Consider the following 14,205-nt stretch of genomic DNA (forward strand, 5'->3'; position numbering starts at 1 on the left):
ATTGGCTATAAATAGGCTATGTTTTGAGGGGGTGCGCCAGATCTTTCGTGATGTTGAAGGGGTTCTTTAATCTTTTTTCTTTAATACAGGGTGCACTAACTCTTTGAGTAGAATGAACTACTAATGTAAATGTCAATGTCTATAATGTAGCCTTTTGGGCTATAAACAGGCTTGTTTGCCCTTTTTTCAGGTGTGTTCGAGGGAGAGGGGGTGCACCAACTGGTTTAAAGCCTACAAAGTTTGGGAAGCCGGTAAATGCATTTTGTTTAAACCATTTAATTTGCAACATGATGCCTTTTTTTCCCCCGGGTGTGTCCAAGGGAGCGCGGGTGCACCAACATGATAAAAGCCTAAAAGGTTTGAGAACGACTCAACGTGCCCTAACTTTCCACTTGTGCCATGGATGTTTAGAAATCAGCTTTCAGTTATGTTTTTTAAGGGCGAGTGCGGGAGTGATGAGGTGCGCCAACATTGTCAGAATACTGAAAGGGGGTGCATGGCAGAATTTTTTTTAACTTCCTCCTACCACTTTTGAATTTATATTTTAGACTTGTAATGTGTTTTCTTTGTATTTATATGTTCAATAAAATCATAAAACTAAAAAAAAAATGTGTGACAGTGAAATTCAACTGTACTAATTTCTTTAAATCCATTTATTTTGCCATGAATAGGCTTAAAAAAAATTGTTTTACTTATAAGCTTCGATGTTTTTTAAAGTGTGTGAGGGGACATGGAGGTGCACCATTTAAGGGGGTGCGCAGCGTCAAAAGTACTGGAGTCGAAAATTGCATGATTTTTATTTCGAAAACATCAAGGCGGAGACAATCAGATGTCAGGGATGCAGTCACATGTTTATTGTGAAGGGGACAAACATTACAAAAAAAAAGACCAACATGATGCAACAATGGCACGACCAAAACAGACCAAAGAAGAAAAAAGATCAAAAGCAACAAACAAACAAAAAAAACAAGGATTGGAGCTTCATCTCATGCGTTTTCAATCAGTAGCTTCATCACGACGACGTGTAACACTTTTCTTCATTTTTTTTTAACACTGTCATAGAATACAAGATGAATATTTTTGCTTTTTTATTTTGTTTGTTTTGTTTTTCATGTTTTTTTTCTGTAAAACAAACCCCAAAAGTCCCAGAACCACGTGCTGGGCTTAGCTTGTTTGATTTATTGTTTTTCATACTAAAATATATTATTATTATCAATTCATCCTACCAATAATAATGTGTAATAAATAACCGACATAAGGGAAATACAAAAAAAAATAAGACACAAATATTTCAAAATGAAAGAAAGAAAAGTTGTGTAAAGACTTTGTAATACTGGCTTTGTTAAAAACGCACGCTCAAATCCAACAACAACAAAAAACAAAAAACAAATACTGTTCCGGTAAAGACAAAACTAAGAAATACTGCGCGAGTGCCACGTTGGCTAACGTTTGCCGCCCAAAGTGCGGGAGAGCGCGCCGCCATTTTCAACCTGAACAAGTGCGACAAAATTAAGTGTCATCGTTTTAGGTGTGTAAACGTTTCGTTAAAAAAAAAAATAAAGATTTCACAAAAGAGAATTGTCAAAATGATGTAGGTGTTTTTAAAAAATAATTGTAAACTTTACCTTTTACGGTTTTGCAATGGATATAAGATCTGAAAAATATTTAAATTGTTTCCATTTGTGATTAAACGAGGTTTTACTGCTTTACAAATCACAATGCCATTTTTAAACATGGCAAAAAAAAGAGGGACATTTAAGATGAAAGTATAAATTTGTGTTAAATTGAAATTTTCATAATCTGTTTAAAAAAAATAAAGAAAAATACATTTTAAAACAATCACAAAAATCATTAAAATTTGTATGCTGATGGTTTAAAAAAAAATCTAACTGGAGCTGAATTACAGATCACAATTAGGAAAAATAAATAAAACCAAAAATGTGAGGGGACTAATCTTGTAAACTTGAGCTTTTACTTCTTTGGAATGACCGCCTTTCTTAAAAAATAAAAATAAAATATGCACACAAAAAAGAAAAAGAAAAACGTGGAGCTAATTAAATATTGTGTGCCAAATTTGAGTAGCAAGCTGATATCTAACCAATATGGTGAAAATGATTAAAATTGTGTTTCTGATTTACTTGGACTGCTTAACAAAATGCAATGGATGTTTGTTTTTTTTGGGGGGGGGGGGCGGTAAATGTTTTACATTTAGACTACCGGTACTCATTTTAGCTTCTGATGGCACAGCATCGGGAGCAAGTGTGGCTTCACCATCTTGCTCAAGGATACTTTGACATGGTCACAATGGCCTGGGATTGAACCCACAACCTCAAGGTTGTGAGGCGACCCCTCTACCACTGACCCACACCCCCAAAATTTAGAACTATGAAAATTGTTAACATTGTGTCGTGATTTGTAAACTATTCTTTAAAAATGTATAGATGAATGAACGTAGAAATGTGTATTTAAAAATTTACTTGAGCTTATTCTGTTCTAAGAATAAGAAAAAAAAATTGGGAGAAAAAAAGTGCTAAAAACACATCAGATTTTTGAATGTAAAAAACAATTACAACTTTGTAGTATAATTTGAACTAAACAATATTAAAGAATACTTTTTTTTTTTAAATAGTTTTTTTGTTAACGTACAAAAAAAGGGAAAAAAAAGACACCAAAAATCTTATGGCTTTAGAAATTGCAAGAAGTTAAAAAAAAAATTATAATCAACGTCATTATTATTAAAATTGTACACTTCATTCTTTACAAATGCTATGTTTTTTAACATTTTATTAAATGTTTAAATTAAAACAACTTTCTTTTAAATTGTGAAAATCCTTGCAACGTTTGGTCTTGTTTTAACTGGACTGAAAATTTACTGATTTTAGCACAAAAATAATAATAATAATAATAATTCAAATAAATCATTAAAAGGGAAGTCAACCTTCAACATTTCTTGACAATAATATATTATATGTGACCTCACTAATCTAAACAAGACATTCGGATTATAATAATAATATTAAATTGGTGGAATATGAGTTATGCAGCAAAATCCAGTTGTTTTTATCCATCTTAGGTGGCGGCCATTTTGCCACTTGCTGTCGACTGAGGACGACATCACAGTTGCTCAGGGCTCTGGCATCGACCAATCACAGCTCACCTGTTTTCTGAAGCGGAGCTGTGATTGGTTGTTACCTGAGCAAGTGGGATGTCATTTTCACTCGACAGCAAGTGGCAAAATGGCCGCTTTCTGATATTGATAAAAACTGCTGGATTTTGCTATTCAACTCATATTCCACTAACGCAATATTAACCAGAATACCGTAGACTAGCGGGGCTGCATTGAACATATTGTCAAGAAATGTTTCGGGGGTTGACTTCCTCTTTAAAGTGATGTCAATGATTGATGGCATGACGTGCGGCGGCTGCGGTTAGCGGGCGGTCAAACAGACACGAACGTGGCACCGGGCGCTCGTAACAGACATGAAGAAGGCATCGTGCGAAACGAGCCAAAGTAACACGTGACGTAAATAAACAGACGTTTGTTAACACCCTCCGCGCGAGTGAGGAGACGACGACAACACTGTTCAATGGCACTTTTAACAGCACGCAGGTCTTGCATAAGGCAGGGGGGGGCGCCGCCCATTTTGCTCATGGATGGGTGGGGGGGGGAATACTTTTTTGTTTTCCTTAAGGCTAACAGTCATGAATGAAAACAAACGCCGGCTAATAACACTGAAAGGGCGACGGATGGGGAAACCGTAGTGCAGCAACTTTTGTTCGTATAACTTGAGGAAAATACTGATGACGTCGGAAACGTTGGCAACCCAAAAGTAATAATAATTGAGTTAGTAAAACGAAGCAAAGCATCTATAAACACTTGTAACACTGATATTTGCACGAGAAAGAAAAAAATTCAGGCACACCTGGGTGTTTGGACACAGTAGTGGACCGTTAAAAGCAGCCAACCGGAGTCAGAGTCAGAGCCAGAATCGGAGCCGGAGTCCGAGTCAGACAAAAGCAGCCAACCGGAGTCAGAGTCAAGAGTCAGAGCCAGAATCAGAGCCGGAGTCCGAGTCAGAACTGATCTAAGATTGCAAATGGGCCCCATAGAATCTGACTTCAAGAACCCACACCTCCACCCCAACTAAAATATGGACCGACATACATATTTGTATGTGCCGTGAGACACCTCATATTCGTGGTTCAGTATTCACAAACTCACAATTCTCTTTCTGTGCTCAGGTAAAAGCAACAAAAGTAGTATTTCGGTGCCATCTTGGCACCAAAGAACTATTTTGAAGTGAATGAAGGAGCTTCATATAAACAAAAGTAGTGTTTTACTGCCATCTTGTGGCCTCTTGGTGCCAAGGAACTATAATGGAGTTGATGAGTTCTGTTTCGACATCTCGGCATCTGTAGGCAATCGTAAACATTTTGGGGAAGGCTGCCAAACACGATCATGTCATTACACGTGTGACTAAAAGTACTGACTAACAATAAGATGACAGATTTCAAATCTGTCAAGGTTTCTATATCATTTTTAGTGGGGCGGTGGGTCCATATTCTAGAGGGGGGGGGGGGGGCGGTCCATTTTCCAAAGGGTCTATGTTCCCTACTGAACTCGATCTGGAAGTGGGAGGGTTGGCTTATTTGGCGTCCGTCGCAGCTTGGTCATCGGAGGATTCCTCGCTGTCCGACCAGTCCCTGATGCTTTTGTACGCGCAGTCCGCCATCTGCTCCAGGCGGATGCCGTCCCCCGCCGCCTTGTCCACTTTGTCCTCGGCGGCGAGCTCCTGCGTCTGGTCGTGCTTCAGCTCCACCTCCACCACCTGGCACGCAAACTCATCCACGCCCAAGTTTTTCTCCTTGGCTTCTTTGTGTTCTTTTTCTTCATCTTCCTCATTGTCTTCATCGTCTTCTTCGTCGTCGTCAAAGTTACCCTCGTAGACTTCGCACTCGCCGTCGTCTACCTGGACGACCCGGATGTCGTCGACGCACATGGCTTCGTCGTCGTCGTCGTCGTCCTCGCTCTCGCCGACGTCGGAGTCCAGCGCGGCATCCGGGCTGCCCGTGACGGTGGCGGCGGCATCGCCGTCCGGGCTGAGGCCATAATCTGAGCCGTCCCGCTTGCAGTAGGAGTAGCGGTGATTCATGTGCTGCGAGTAGGAGCCCGAGTGCGAGAAGCGCTTTCCGCACTTGTTGCACTGGTAGGGCTTCTCGCCCGAGTGCAGGCGCGAGTGCTCGATCAGATGGTGCTTGTGCTTGAAGGCCTTCTTGCACACGGGGCACTCGTGAGGCCGCTTTCCTGCAAACGCAAAAAAAGGAAACGTCACAAAAGAGCTGATTTGGGCGCAGGGGTTCAGACCCGAGGTGGAATTCAGTAAGTCACATGCCTCGAGTCTTACGTTACAGGTTTCAAGCTAAACAAAAGGCTTTTTGCCAAGCAAGCCCCAACTTGACTACTAAATAATACGGACTTAATCTGACCCAAATTCCCCACTTCTGGGTCAGACCACCTCGTCCAACATACCCGTGTGTTCGTATTTGTGCCTGAGCAAAGAGCTCCCCTTCTGGAAGACCTTGTTGCAAAGGTCGCAGGCATAGGCGCCGTTTTCCAGACACGGTTTCTTCACGGGCGACGTCTCCTTCTGCTCTTCTGCCGCCGCGTCTGCCGCCGCGTCCGCGCTCGGGTCCGGCGTCTGCACGGAAAAAACAAGAAATTAAAGTTCAAGTTGCATTGCCTTCAAATACCGGACATGGAGCTTTGTAAATAAGTCACTTGACTTGGTTTGTGCCGTGCTCGACTGCTTTCCTTAGCTGGTTCTTGGTTTGGTTCAACGTGGTTCTCGAGTTGGTTCTTTACTTGAGAACTGGTTCTTGATACGGTTCTTGTTTTCTGGATGGGGTTGTTGTTTCTTGACAACACACATAATTAAGTTGGTTCTTCAGTGTTTGTTGACTGGATCCTTACATTAGTTCGTGACGCGGTTCCTGACTTTTTTTAATTATTTTTTTATGATTGTTAAGTTGTCTCAGTGTGATTCTTAAGTTAGTTCTTGCCAAGGATGGTTCTTGACTTTGTTCTCCAATTGGCTCTTGAATATTTTTTTGTAATACTGTAATTCTTTCCTATTCCTTGATGTTCTTGACTGTTCTCCAAGTGGTTCTTTATGTGCCTCTACTCACAAATCACACAGTTAGCTTCTTTCCATAAAATGGTGGTTTAAAGTAGCACCATAGCCACAAGGTCTCTCAACTAAAGCCTCCCCTCTGGATCACCAAAGAAATGTTTGTTAGCATGGCACCAGTTTTGAAAGCTCAAAGTTGGTGCAGTCAAAAACAAAAAAAAGGAAGCATGTGTAATCTTTAGCGCCATCTAGTGGTGAACTAATCCTTCAATTTAAAAACCCAATATTGATTTCAATAAAATGCAAAAAAAAAATGTTGCATCACATCAACGTAATTTTTTTAAAAATATATAATCGTAGGTCTAGTAATCACTAATTATATTACACAGCAGGAGCCTCACCTTACAAGAGGCTCACGCCGCCATCTTCCTGCTACGGATGCCCAATGGGCAACTTCAAGAACGTAGTTAGCCCTGGTAGCTTGCATCTAGCGTTGGACCCAATGAGTCGACCTCGCCGCTTACCTTCCACAGCTGAGGCCTGCAGGTGGTCGTTGCTAAGTCCCGTGATTTGCTTTTCCGTCGCTTGTCACCTTCTGCTATGCTCTCGCATACTTTTACTAGCTCTTTTTTTTTTTTTTTACTAACTTCTCCCACTAGCTGCTGATTAGCCACTGCAGCCTATGGCTCCTAATAACTCCCGCTAGCCGCTCGTTAGCTGCTCTGGCTAAATCCGGCTCGCTTGGTCCTGTGGCGTCACTCGCCGGGCTTCATACGAGCTGCCAAGTTGACGTCGCTCGCTAAGATGCTCGTTCACTCACGCAAAAATAAGAATTGGTGGTAGGCTTGCGAAATATGGTCCCTATGAGCCACTGTAGTGTGCGTGCATCGAAATGGATGTGCTTTGACTGCATTCGATGATATAGTGACATCTAGTGGTCCCGCACCATGTTAATACTTGGGCGGGCCACCCAAGTAAATTGGTCGCCACCCAAGAAGTTTTCAAGAAAATTTAGGAAAAATGTATTTAAAAAAAACAAAAACGTGTCGCGACAGGATATACCGCATGTAACGTTAGTTCGCCGTCACTCACTTGTGGATCGTGAAAGCTACAAGAGACGTAGTAACAGGACTGAGACCCATCTCCCCTGCAACCCACCTCCCATCCCCCCTACCGGAGACCACCCACCCAAGTAGATTTCAAATCTGTGGGAAACACTGTACACGTTATAAAACCAGTGTATTTCTTCACATTCTCTTTTGTTCTTCTTTACTACTAAGAACACATGATTTTTTAGGTCCGTCTAGAATAGATGTCTATTAATTTCAAGCAGCAATATTGATTGGATCATTGACTAGTGAATTGATTTACGAGCTTCACGGAACTGCCATATAAATGATCGGCATGCGGAGTGCCACAAGGTTATGTACGAGAACCGCTACTGTTCATAAAGACATTCATACCTTGTGTCCATTGAGCACGACCGTCTTGGCTGCGTCTCCAGTCGTGTTGGCGTAGGTATAGGTGAGCTGTGGGATGAGGATGGTCCGCTTGGCCGAGCACCCCAGGGCGCCGAGGCAGCCCACCGCGCCCTGACCCGTGAAGGCCACCAGGGTGGGCAGCTGCGTGTTAGGCACAATGCTGACGGCAGTGCTGCGCTTCTGAGGTGTGACCATGTAGACAGTGCGACCGCCCACTTGCTCCTTCCTCAGGCAGGTCAGGTTCATTGGCTGCGGCGATTTTATGGCAGGTGGAGCATCCTCTGAGGGTGCAGCAGAAGTGGGAGCGGCGAGTTGCTTTGGAAGAGACAGGTCCAAGGGTTCTGCCTGGGACTCCTGCTCCTTGGGGTCCTCTGGCTCGCTTTTGACGATGACCAAGTCGCTGGTGTTTAACGACGGGGAATCAGACTGGGGTCTACATGCGACCTGCTTGGTGTCCTCCGACTCACTGTTTTGGGATTCAGTCTGTTTGAACTGTGTCTTTTCTTGGCAGCCGTTTGTCCCAGAGTTCATCTTGGCAAACCACTTCTGCACCACACCCACGGGAATACGAACCGAGTCAGAGACCTTCTCCAGCTCCGCTTGGTTGGGGTTGGCGTTGGATGCGAAGTAGGTCTTGAGGAGGTTCAGGAGATCGTCCACCGCCGGCTCCTGCTGCAGCGTCACCCCGGCGTCACTCAGCAAGGCGGCGAAGGACGGGTCCAAGGCGGCCGAGTCTACCGCTTCCCCGTTGGCTGCCTTGTGGTGCTGGAGCAGGTGCAGCGCCTCCAGGTGCTCGGGGCATTCATCGCAGAGCGAGCAAGTGCTGGACCCGGAGTCGGATGGAAGCCCCTCAGCTTCTTCCGTCTTGATGGATATTGCTTGGTCTGTTTTTGTTTCCGTGATGAGCACAGATTCTTCGGGCTCATCCTTAACCAGGCTGAGGTCCACTTTGGGAATAGGCGGCTTGTCTGTTTTGGTCGGGATGGGTGCAGCCGGCACAATGTTGTTTTTGACAATAAGTGGCATAGGTTGGGCAGAGGTGGCGGTAGTGGCGGTGGTGGCAGGCGCGGGTCCGATGCTGTAGTTGATGATGATCTTGGTGGTCCCGTCGTGGTCCACAAAAGCAGGCAGGCTGATGATCTGCTGCTGAGGTTGGTGCAACACAATCCCCGGCTTGCCCTGCACTGCGGTCCCGTTGGCCGTCCCAAGAATTTGCCTCAAAACGTTCCCATCCAGAGCCACTTTTAAAACGTTCTGCAGATCACCCAGGTTGAGGTTAATGGGTGGCACCAGACCCACAGTGGGTAGCACCATAGCTATGCCCTGAGACAGGGGTTGGGCCAGGGGCGCCGCCCCATTGGGCGCCGGCGTCGCCACCACGGCCGGCTTGCCGGAGTGCTCGGTCGCCTCTGATTTGATTTGCGTGACGGGGAGCTGCTCTTGGAGGGGTTTGCTTTCCACGCGGGCTGCGGTGATGGCGACCCGCGGGACGTCAGCGGCAGTCGGCGGCGACTTGACAGGCTTGCGGGCCAGGCCGTTGGGGGCGCTGGCGACGCTTACGCACTTCTTGCTGCTGATGTGTGAGCTGTATGAGCCTGAGTGGGAGAATCGCTTCTTGCAGTTGGAGCACTCGTATGGTTTCTCGCCTGGAAAGCAAAAAAAACAAAAAAAAATACGGTTGAAACAGAACTCCCTGCAAAGTGTCAGGACGACACAGAAGTTCATGTCATGTGATGATCGAGTTGAAGAAGGGAATCAGTCCGTCGGAGACTCAGAGCAAGAACCCTGCTGTTTCTACCAGCCTGTTCAGAGGTTAGTATTTGAAAGTCAAAAAATGTGCAAGCGGCAACATTTTCAACCCATCATCAAACCTTTACAGATGATGACAGAACAAGAACCCTATTGAGTTGGAGCGATCTTCACACGAAAGGCACTTGACATTAGCGATAGGCCGGAAAACAAAAATTCAAGGCCAATACCAATACCGATTATTAGATATTCATTCTCAGTAAAAAGGGAAACAAATATTGGTGTGAAAATAAACAAAAATTCAAATTCCAGTTACCTCATTTGCTCCAAAAAACGTATAAAAACGTTCTATTTTAAATATTGCCATAGTCCCAAAAACATATTTATTTGTTTTTTATGGGGGGGTTTATGCTAGAGAAGGCTTTGATGCAACCTCTGACCTGAAGAGGTCGCTTAAAGCAATGGTAGTCATTACAACAACAAAAAACGGCCAACAGGTGGCAGCAGAGTATAAGAGATCAACCATGTTGCAACAAGCTCTTTTCCCCCGTGTTTTCAACAAATTTGTGAATAATGATGAAACTTAGCTATATATTAATGCTAATTGCTGCAAAACAGAAACAGATGAAATCTAATCTTTCTTTTGGTAGGTTCCACGTTTTATAGCAATAGAACTAGAGCTGTCAAACGATAAAAAAAATTAATCCGATTAATCACATTTTAGAATTAAATGAATTAAAAACGCTTTTTAGCAACATTTTTTGCCCGCCAAATTTGGAGAACACCTGTTATGTGTTAATTCTTTCAACATTTAATCTTATGAGGACGTCTTCAATATTTTGTGATCAACCGCACACTCACATCTTCCTCTTTTTCTAAACAGTTAATTACTTGCATAATTTAAAATGGGAAAAAATTACCCCAATAGTTCGACATGAACCTTTTACAACACTTATTAAATGCTTTACTTAAATGCACGTAGTTATGTTTATTGCTCAAACACAACCTGTGCTACCTTTAACTTAACTATCCGCTGTCAAGCTAAAGGATAATCTGTGGTCATAATTCATAGTGTGTTTAATCTGCATTAATACATGATTAATGCGATAATTTTTTTGATGAATTAATTAGTTAACGCTTTAACTTTTGACGGCACTTAATAGAACACAAGGGGGTTGGCTTCAGTGAAAACGGATGGGATTTAATGATTTAACTTTAACTTATTGAACAACTTTTCAGATTTGCAAAATGTTCCAGTTTTTTTCTTTTTCTTTAAACAATAGACACATTTGTTTTACAATTCTAGCAAAAAGTTCAGGGAGTTCCCAGGTAAAAACGTAAGTAAATAGCTCCATATTATTTTCTCCAGTAAATTTTTTTTTTTACAAAATTTTGAATTATCTGAAATGTTAAATTTTTACTTGTCTTTGTTATCATTTCAAACAATCACAAAAAAGTGCAGAGCGTTCCCTGGGTCAACAGCATCTCTTATAAAATAATTGAAAATTTAGCTCCCTTGAGGTTAACACGGTTTTAAAAAGATCTTTTTATCGGCTGCTACCGATACCAATATTCGTCAAAATGCCGAATATCAGCACCAATAATCGGCCATAGCTGGAATCAAAAGTAAAGTATTTTTTAACCTGAACAGATTGTCCAAAAATTGGGGTCAAAGGTAAAAATCAGAGGTGCTTGTGACTTCTCAACTAACTTTTTGACCAATTTGAATCCTGAAAAAGCTCTCAAAATCAATAGGTCGTCATCCCAAAGCTAAATTCCATGTTGTGTGTCACTTTTGTACTTGTCAAATGTTAAATCAATCCCTGAACTTCAACACCTCTTTGTTAAGGTGGCGAAACAAGAACGGTATTAACTTTGGGAAGCGTTCAGCCCCAAATACTTGACTTAGCTAGCGTCAAATCCGTTTATTTTCAAGTTTCTACCAGTCAACCAGATTGTGTCACAGACACCGAAGCCTGACACCTTTAGCTTGAGAGAGTCGAAAACTAATTAATAGCTGGAGTCAAATCCGTTCCTTTTCATGTTTCTACCAGTCAAAATTCACAAGCAATCCTCCAAGCCTTCACAGTCACTTCCTACCATTATATTATATTCATGTCTTGACATGAGTTTAATTCATTCTGTGACAGCTAAGGCTGTTTGAAAGCGCGATATAAATAAAGACGACTTGACTTTTCTGCTCACTCTCTCAAATTTCAAATTATTGTTCCCAATTGAAATAAATGGAAATGCTATTGATGAGTAGGGGTGGGAATCTTTGAATGTCTCACGATTCGATGTGATTCAGATTTTGGGGTGTGCGAATCGATTCAGAGTCGATTTTCGCTTAAGAACGGTGATTCAAAATGATTTGATTGACAATGATTTTTGCTTCAATCTATAGATGTGCAAGGAATTGTAATGATCTACTCCAGTCGCTAATGCTAATTAGCGTGCTACTCGCGGCACTTTTATCACTCAAAAGAACGGCTTCACGCTGAAAAAAAAAAACTTTTATTGGAATAACTTGATCGTGACTTTTTCCTTCTACTCTTTAATGTTGCTATAACTTAACAGTGTATCAGACCGCCTGGAACCACACTGCCCCTCAGTGGCCAAATCGGGTACAACATGAATAGCGCTCCAAATAAAGGCACACACAGACAAAGGCAAGACAGTATAAAATAATTGAAATAAAATCGATTTTGGGACATTTGAAATAGATTCTGAATTGTACTAAATGAGAATCGTGATTCTTATGAGAATCGATTTTTTGGCACACCCCAATTGTGTGTATATTAAATATATAGCAAAATAGCACTCTGTAATATTCTATGTTATAAAATCATAAAGGAATGACATAAATAGAACGTAAATAAACTTTTTATTATTTTTGTTTTATTATTATTTTTGCATTGATATTTTTTCTTAATGTTGAGTGCTTGTTTGTTACATGAGGGCTTTACATGTTTCTGTATTGAAGATGATAAAATAAAGAGTTTTTGCCAGTTATTGCCACGTTTGCATCATTTCACTTGATAATGTGCTGCACGTCCTGTTGTGCTTGCATTGGCCACCCGGGGGCAGTATAAAAGAAACATAAAGATTTACAGGTACATGACAAAAGACAATGTACCATCATAAAAAAAATGTCAATGGGTAGGCAAACGTCTTTAGCCAAGACGATACTCAAAACCCATGTCCACCAGAAAAATCTTCCGTCTCAAGTCCGTCTAGCATAACTGATGACATTTGTTCCTTTTCATGTTTCCACAAGTAAGAATTTTGACACAATTTGTCCACTCCTAAGCAAGCGCCGTATTGATTTTGCCACTCACCGCTGTGTATGCGCAGGTGCTCCTTCAGGTGGTGTTTGTACTTGAAGGCCTTGAAGCACTCTGTGCACTTGAATTTACGAGCGCCTCCTCCACTTCCACCGCCACCGGACGTCTGCACGTGACGCTGAGGCGGGAAATCAAACAGACGGCGTCACACACCGATGCGACCAAAATAAAAATCATTTGGCTAAAACAACCGGATTAAAACAGCCCCGTTAGTGCTAAAGAGAAGAGAGAAAAAAGGCAGGTTAGAGCACGCGTCAGCAAGGAGGAGGGGCCAACATGAGGTGGACTGCTCCACTGGGGATGTATAGGTGGGGTGGTTTCCAGAAGAGAGCAGGTGTGGGTGGACTAACAGATGTTAAGTAATCCGTTAGAAAATGTTAATTATTAAAAAATTAAAAAATAAATCAATGATTCCACTGGGATATCATGGTTCTGTTAAAAAATTGTTTGCATAAGTAGGTGAGCAGAGGTGCTTTGGGTCGCACCTGCAGCTTACTCCAGTTAATCATTCATTATCTTTCGGCCCTTGTTTGACTTTGTAATTGTCAATAGTGGGGACAACCTGAGCTACATAAGTCTACCTGGCCTGGTCGAATTGGCTGTGGTACAAGTTACAACCCTGACAAACATAAAATGCAGTTTTTTGTTTGGTTTTGTTTTTCAAAAGCTCTCTTTCAACTGGAATCAGTTTTTTGTAATTCAGCTCTGAACGTGATCATCTTTGAAAAAGCCCCAAGAAGCCGTACCCCAAAACACACAGGAAGTCTGCCATTTTGCTTTGAAAACGGCCATTTTGGGATTCATTTTGGCCATTCCCAAGTGTCAAAGTAATAACTTAAAAAAAAAAAAAACATTTTGTCCGAACCACCATAACTAGTCAGGTGAAAGATGTAAAATTGTAAAGATTTGAGTTTTTCTCATTGCTTGTGAGCAGCAGAGAGTGGCGACCATAAAACATGAAACTCAACTCAAAAATAGTTTTTAAAGGGACAGTGTGTAGGATTTAGTGCCATCTAGTGCTGAACTATTAGAATGCAATGATTTTGAAGCACGAGCACCACAGTGTTAAAATGACTACCAATTATTATTTGGAGTGAGCGGGCAAGCAAACAGGAAGAGTGACTAACAAACGTGGCTCGCAGGAGCCCGAATCACGGGACTCAGTGACGACCACCTGCAGGCCCCAGCTGTGAAAGGTGAGCGGCGTTCGACCCATTGGGTCCAACACGAGATGCAAAGCACCACCAGAGGAGGCTGACTACATTCGCAAAGTTCTTCTCCTTCAGGTATCCATATCAAATAAAGATGGCGGCGAAACATGTCAGCCTCCTGTAAGACGTAAGATGTAATATAAGCGATTACTAGAACTACGATCATATGAAAAATGTATGTTGATGTGATAGAAATGAATAGTGTTTTTTTTATGAATTCATTATTAGTTCACCACTAGATGGCACAAAATCCTACACACTATCGTAATTAATCGCATGACTTCACTAGTTA

At 42.1% G+C, this 14,205-nt stretch overlaps 1 protein-coding gene across 4 annotated transcripts in view; it reads right to left on the reverse strand.

The window, feature by feature from the left end:
- Positions 1-832: 832 nt before the first annotated feature.
- Positions 833-14,205, reverse strand: part of LOC147181018 (zinc finger E-box-binding homeobox 1-like) — a 31,960-nt gene continuing 18,587 nt past the window's right edge. For all 4 annotated transcript variants that reach the window (XM_086076971.1, XM_086076945.1, XM_086076954.1 and 1 more), the window contains exons 5-8: positions 12,697-12,820; positions 7,592-9,255; positions 5,531-5,699; positions 833-5,305 (exon numbers count right to left, since the gene is read on the reverse strand). In XM_086076971.1, coding sequence (XP_085933097.1) covers positions 4,647-5,305; positions 5,531-5,699; positions 7,592-9,255; positions 12,697-12,820 — 2,616 coding nt within the window. In that variant the 3' untranslated portion in view covers positions 833-4,646. The remainder of the gene's footprint in view (positions 5,306-5,530; positions 5,700-7,591; positions 9,256-12,696; positions 12,821-14,205) is intronic.

This window comes from Leptonotus elevatus, chromosome 1 (assembly GCF_054856555.1).
Source record: "Leptonotus elevatus isolate MCC_2025b chromosome 1, RoL_Lele_1.0, whole genome shotgun sequence".
NCBI classification, from domain to species: domain Eukaryota; kingdom Metazoa; phylum Chordata; class Actinopteri; order Syngnathiformes; family Syngnathidae; genus Leptonotus; species Leptonotus elevatus.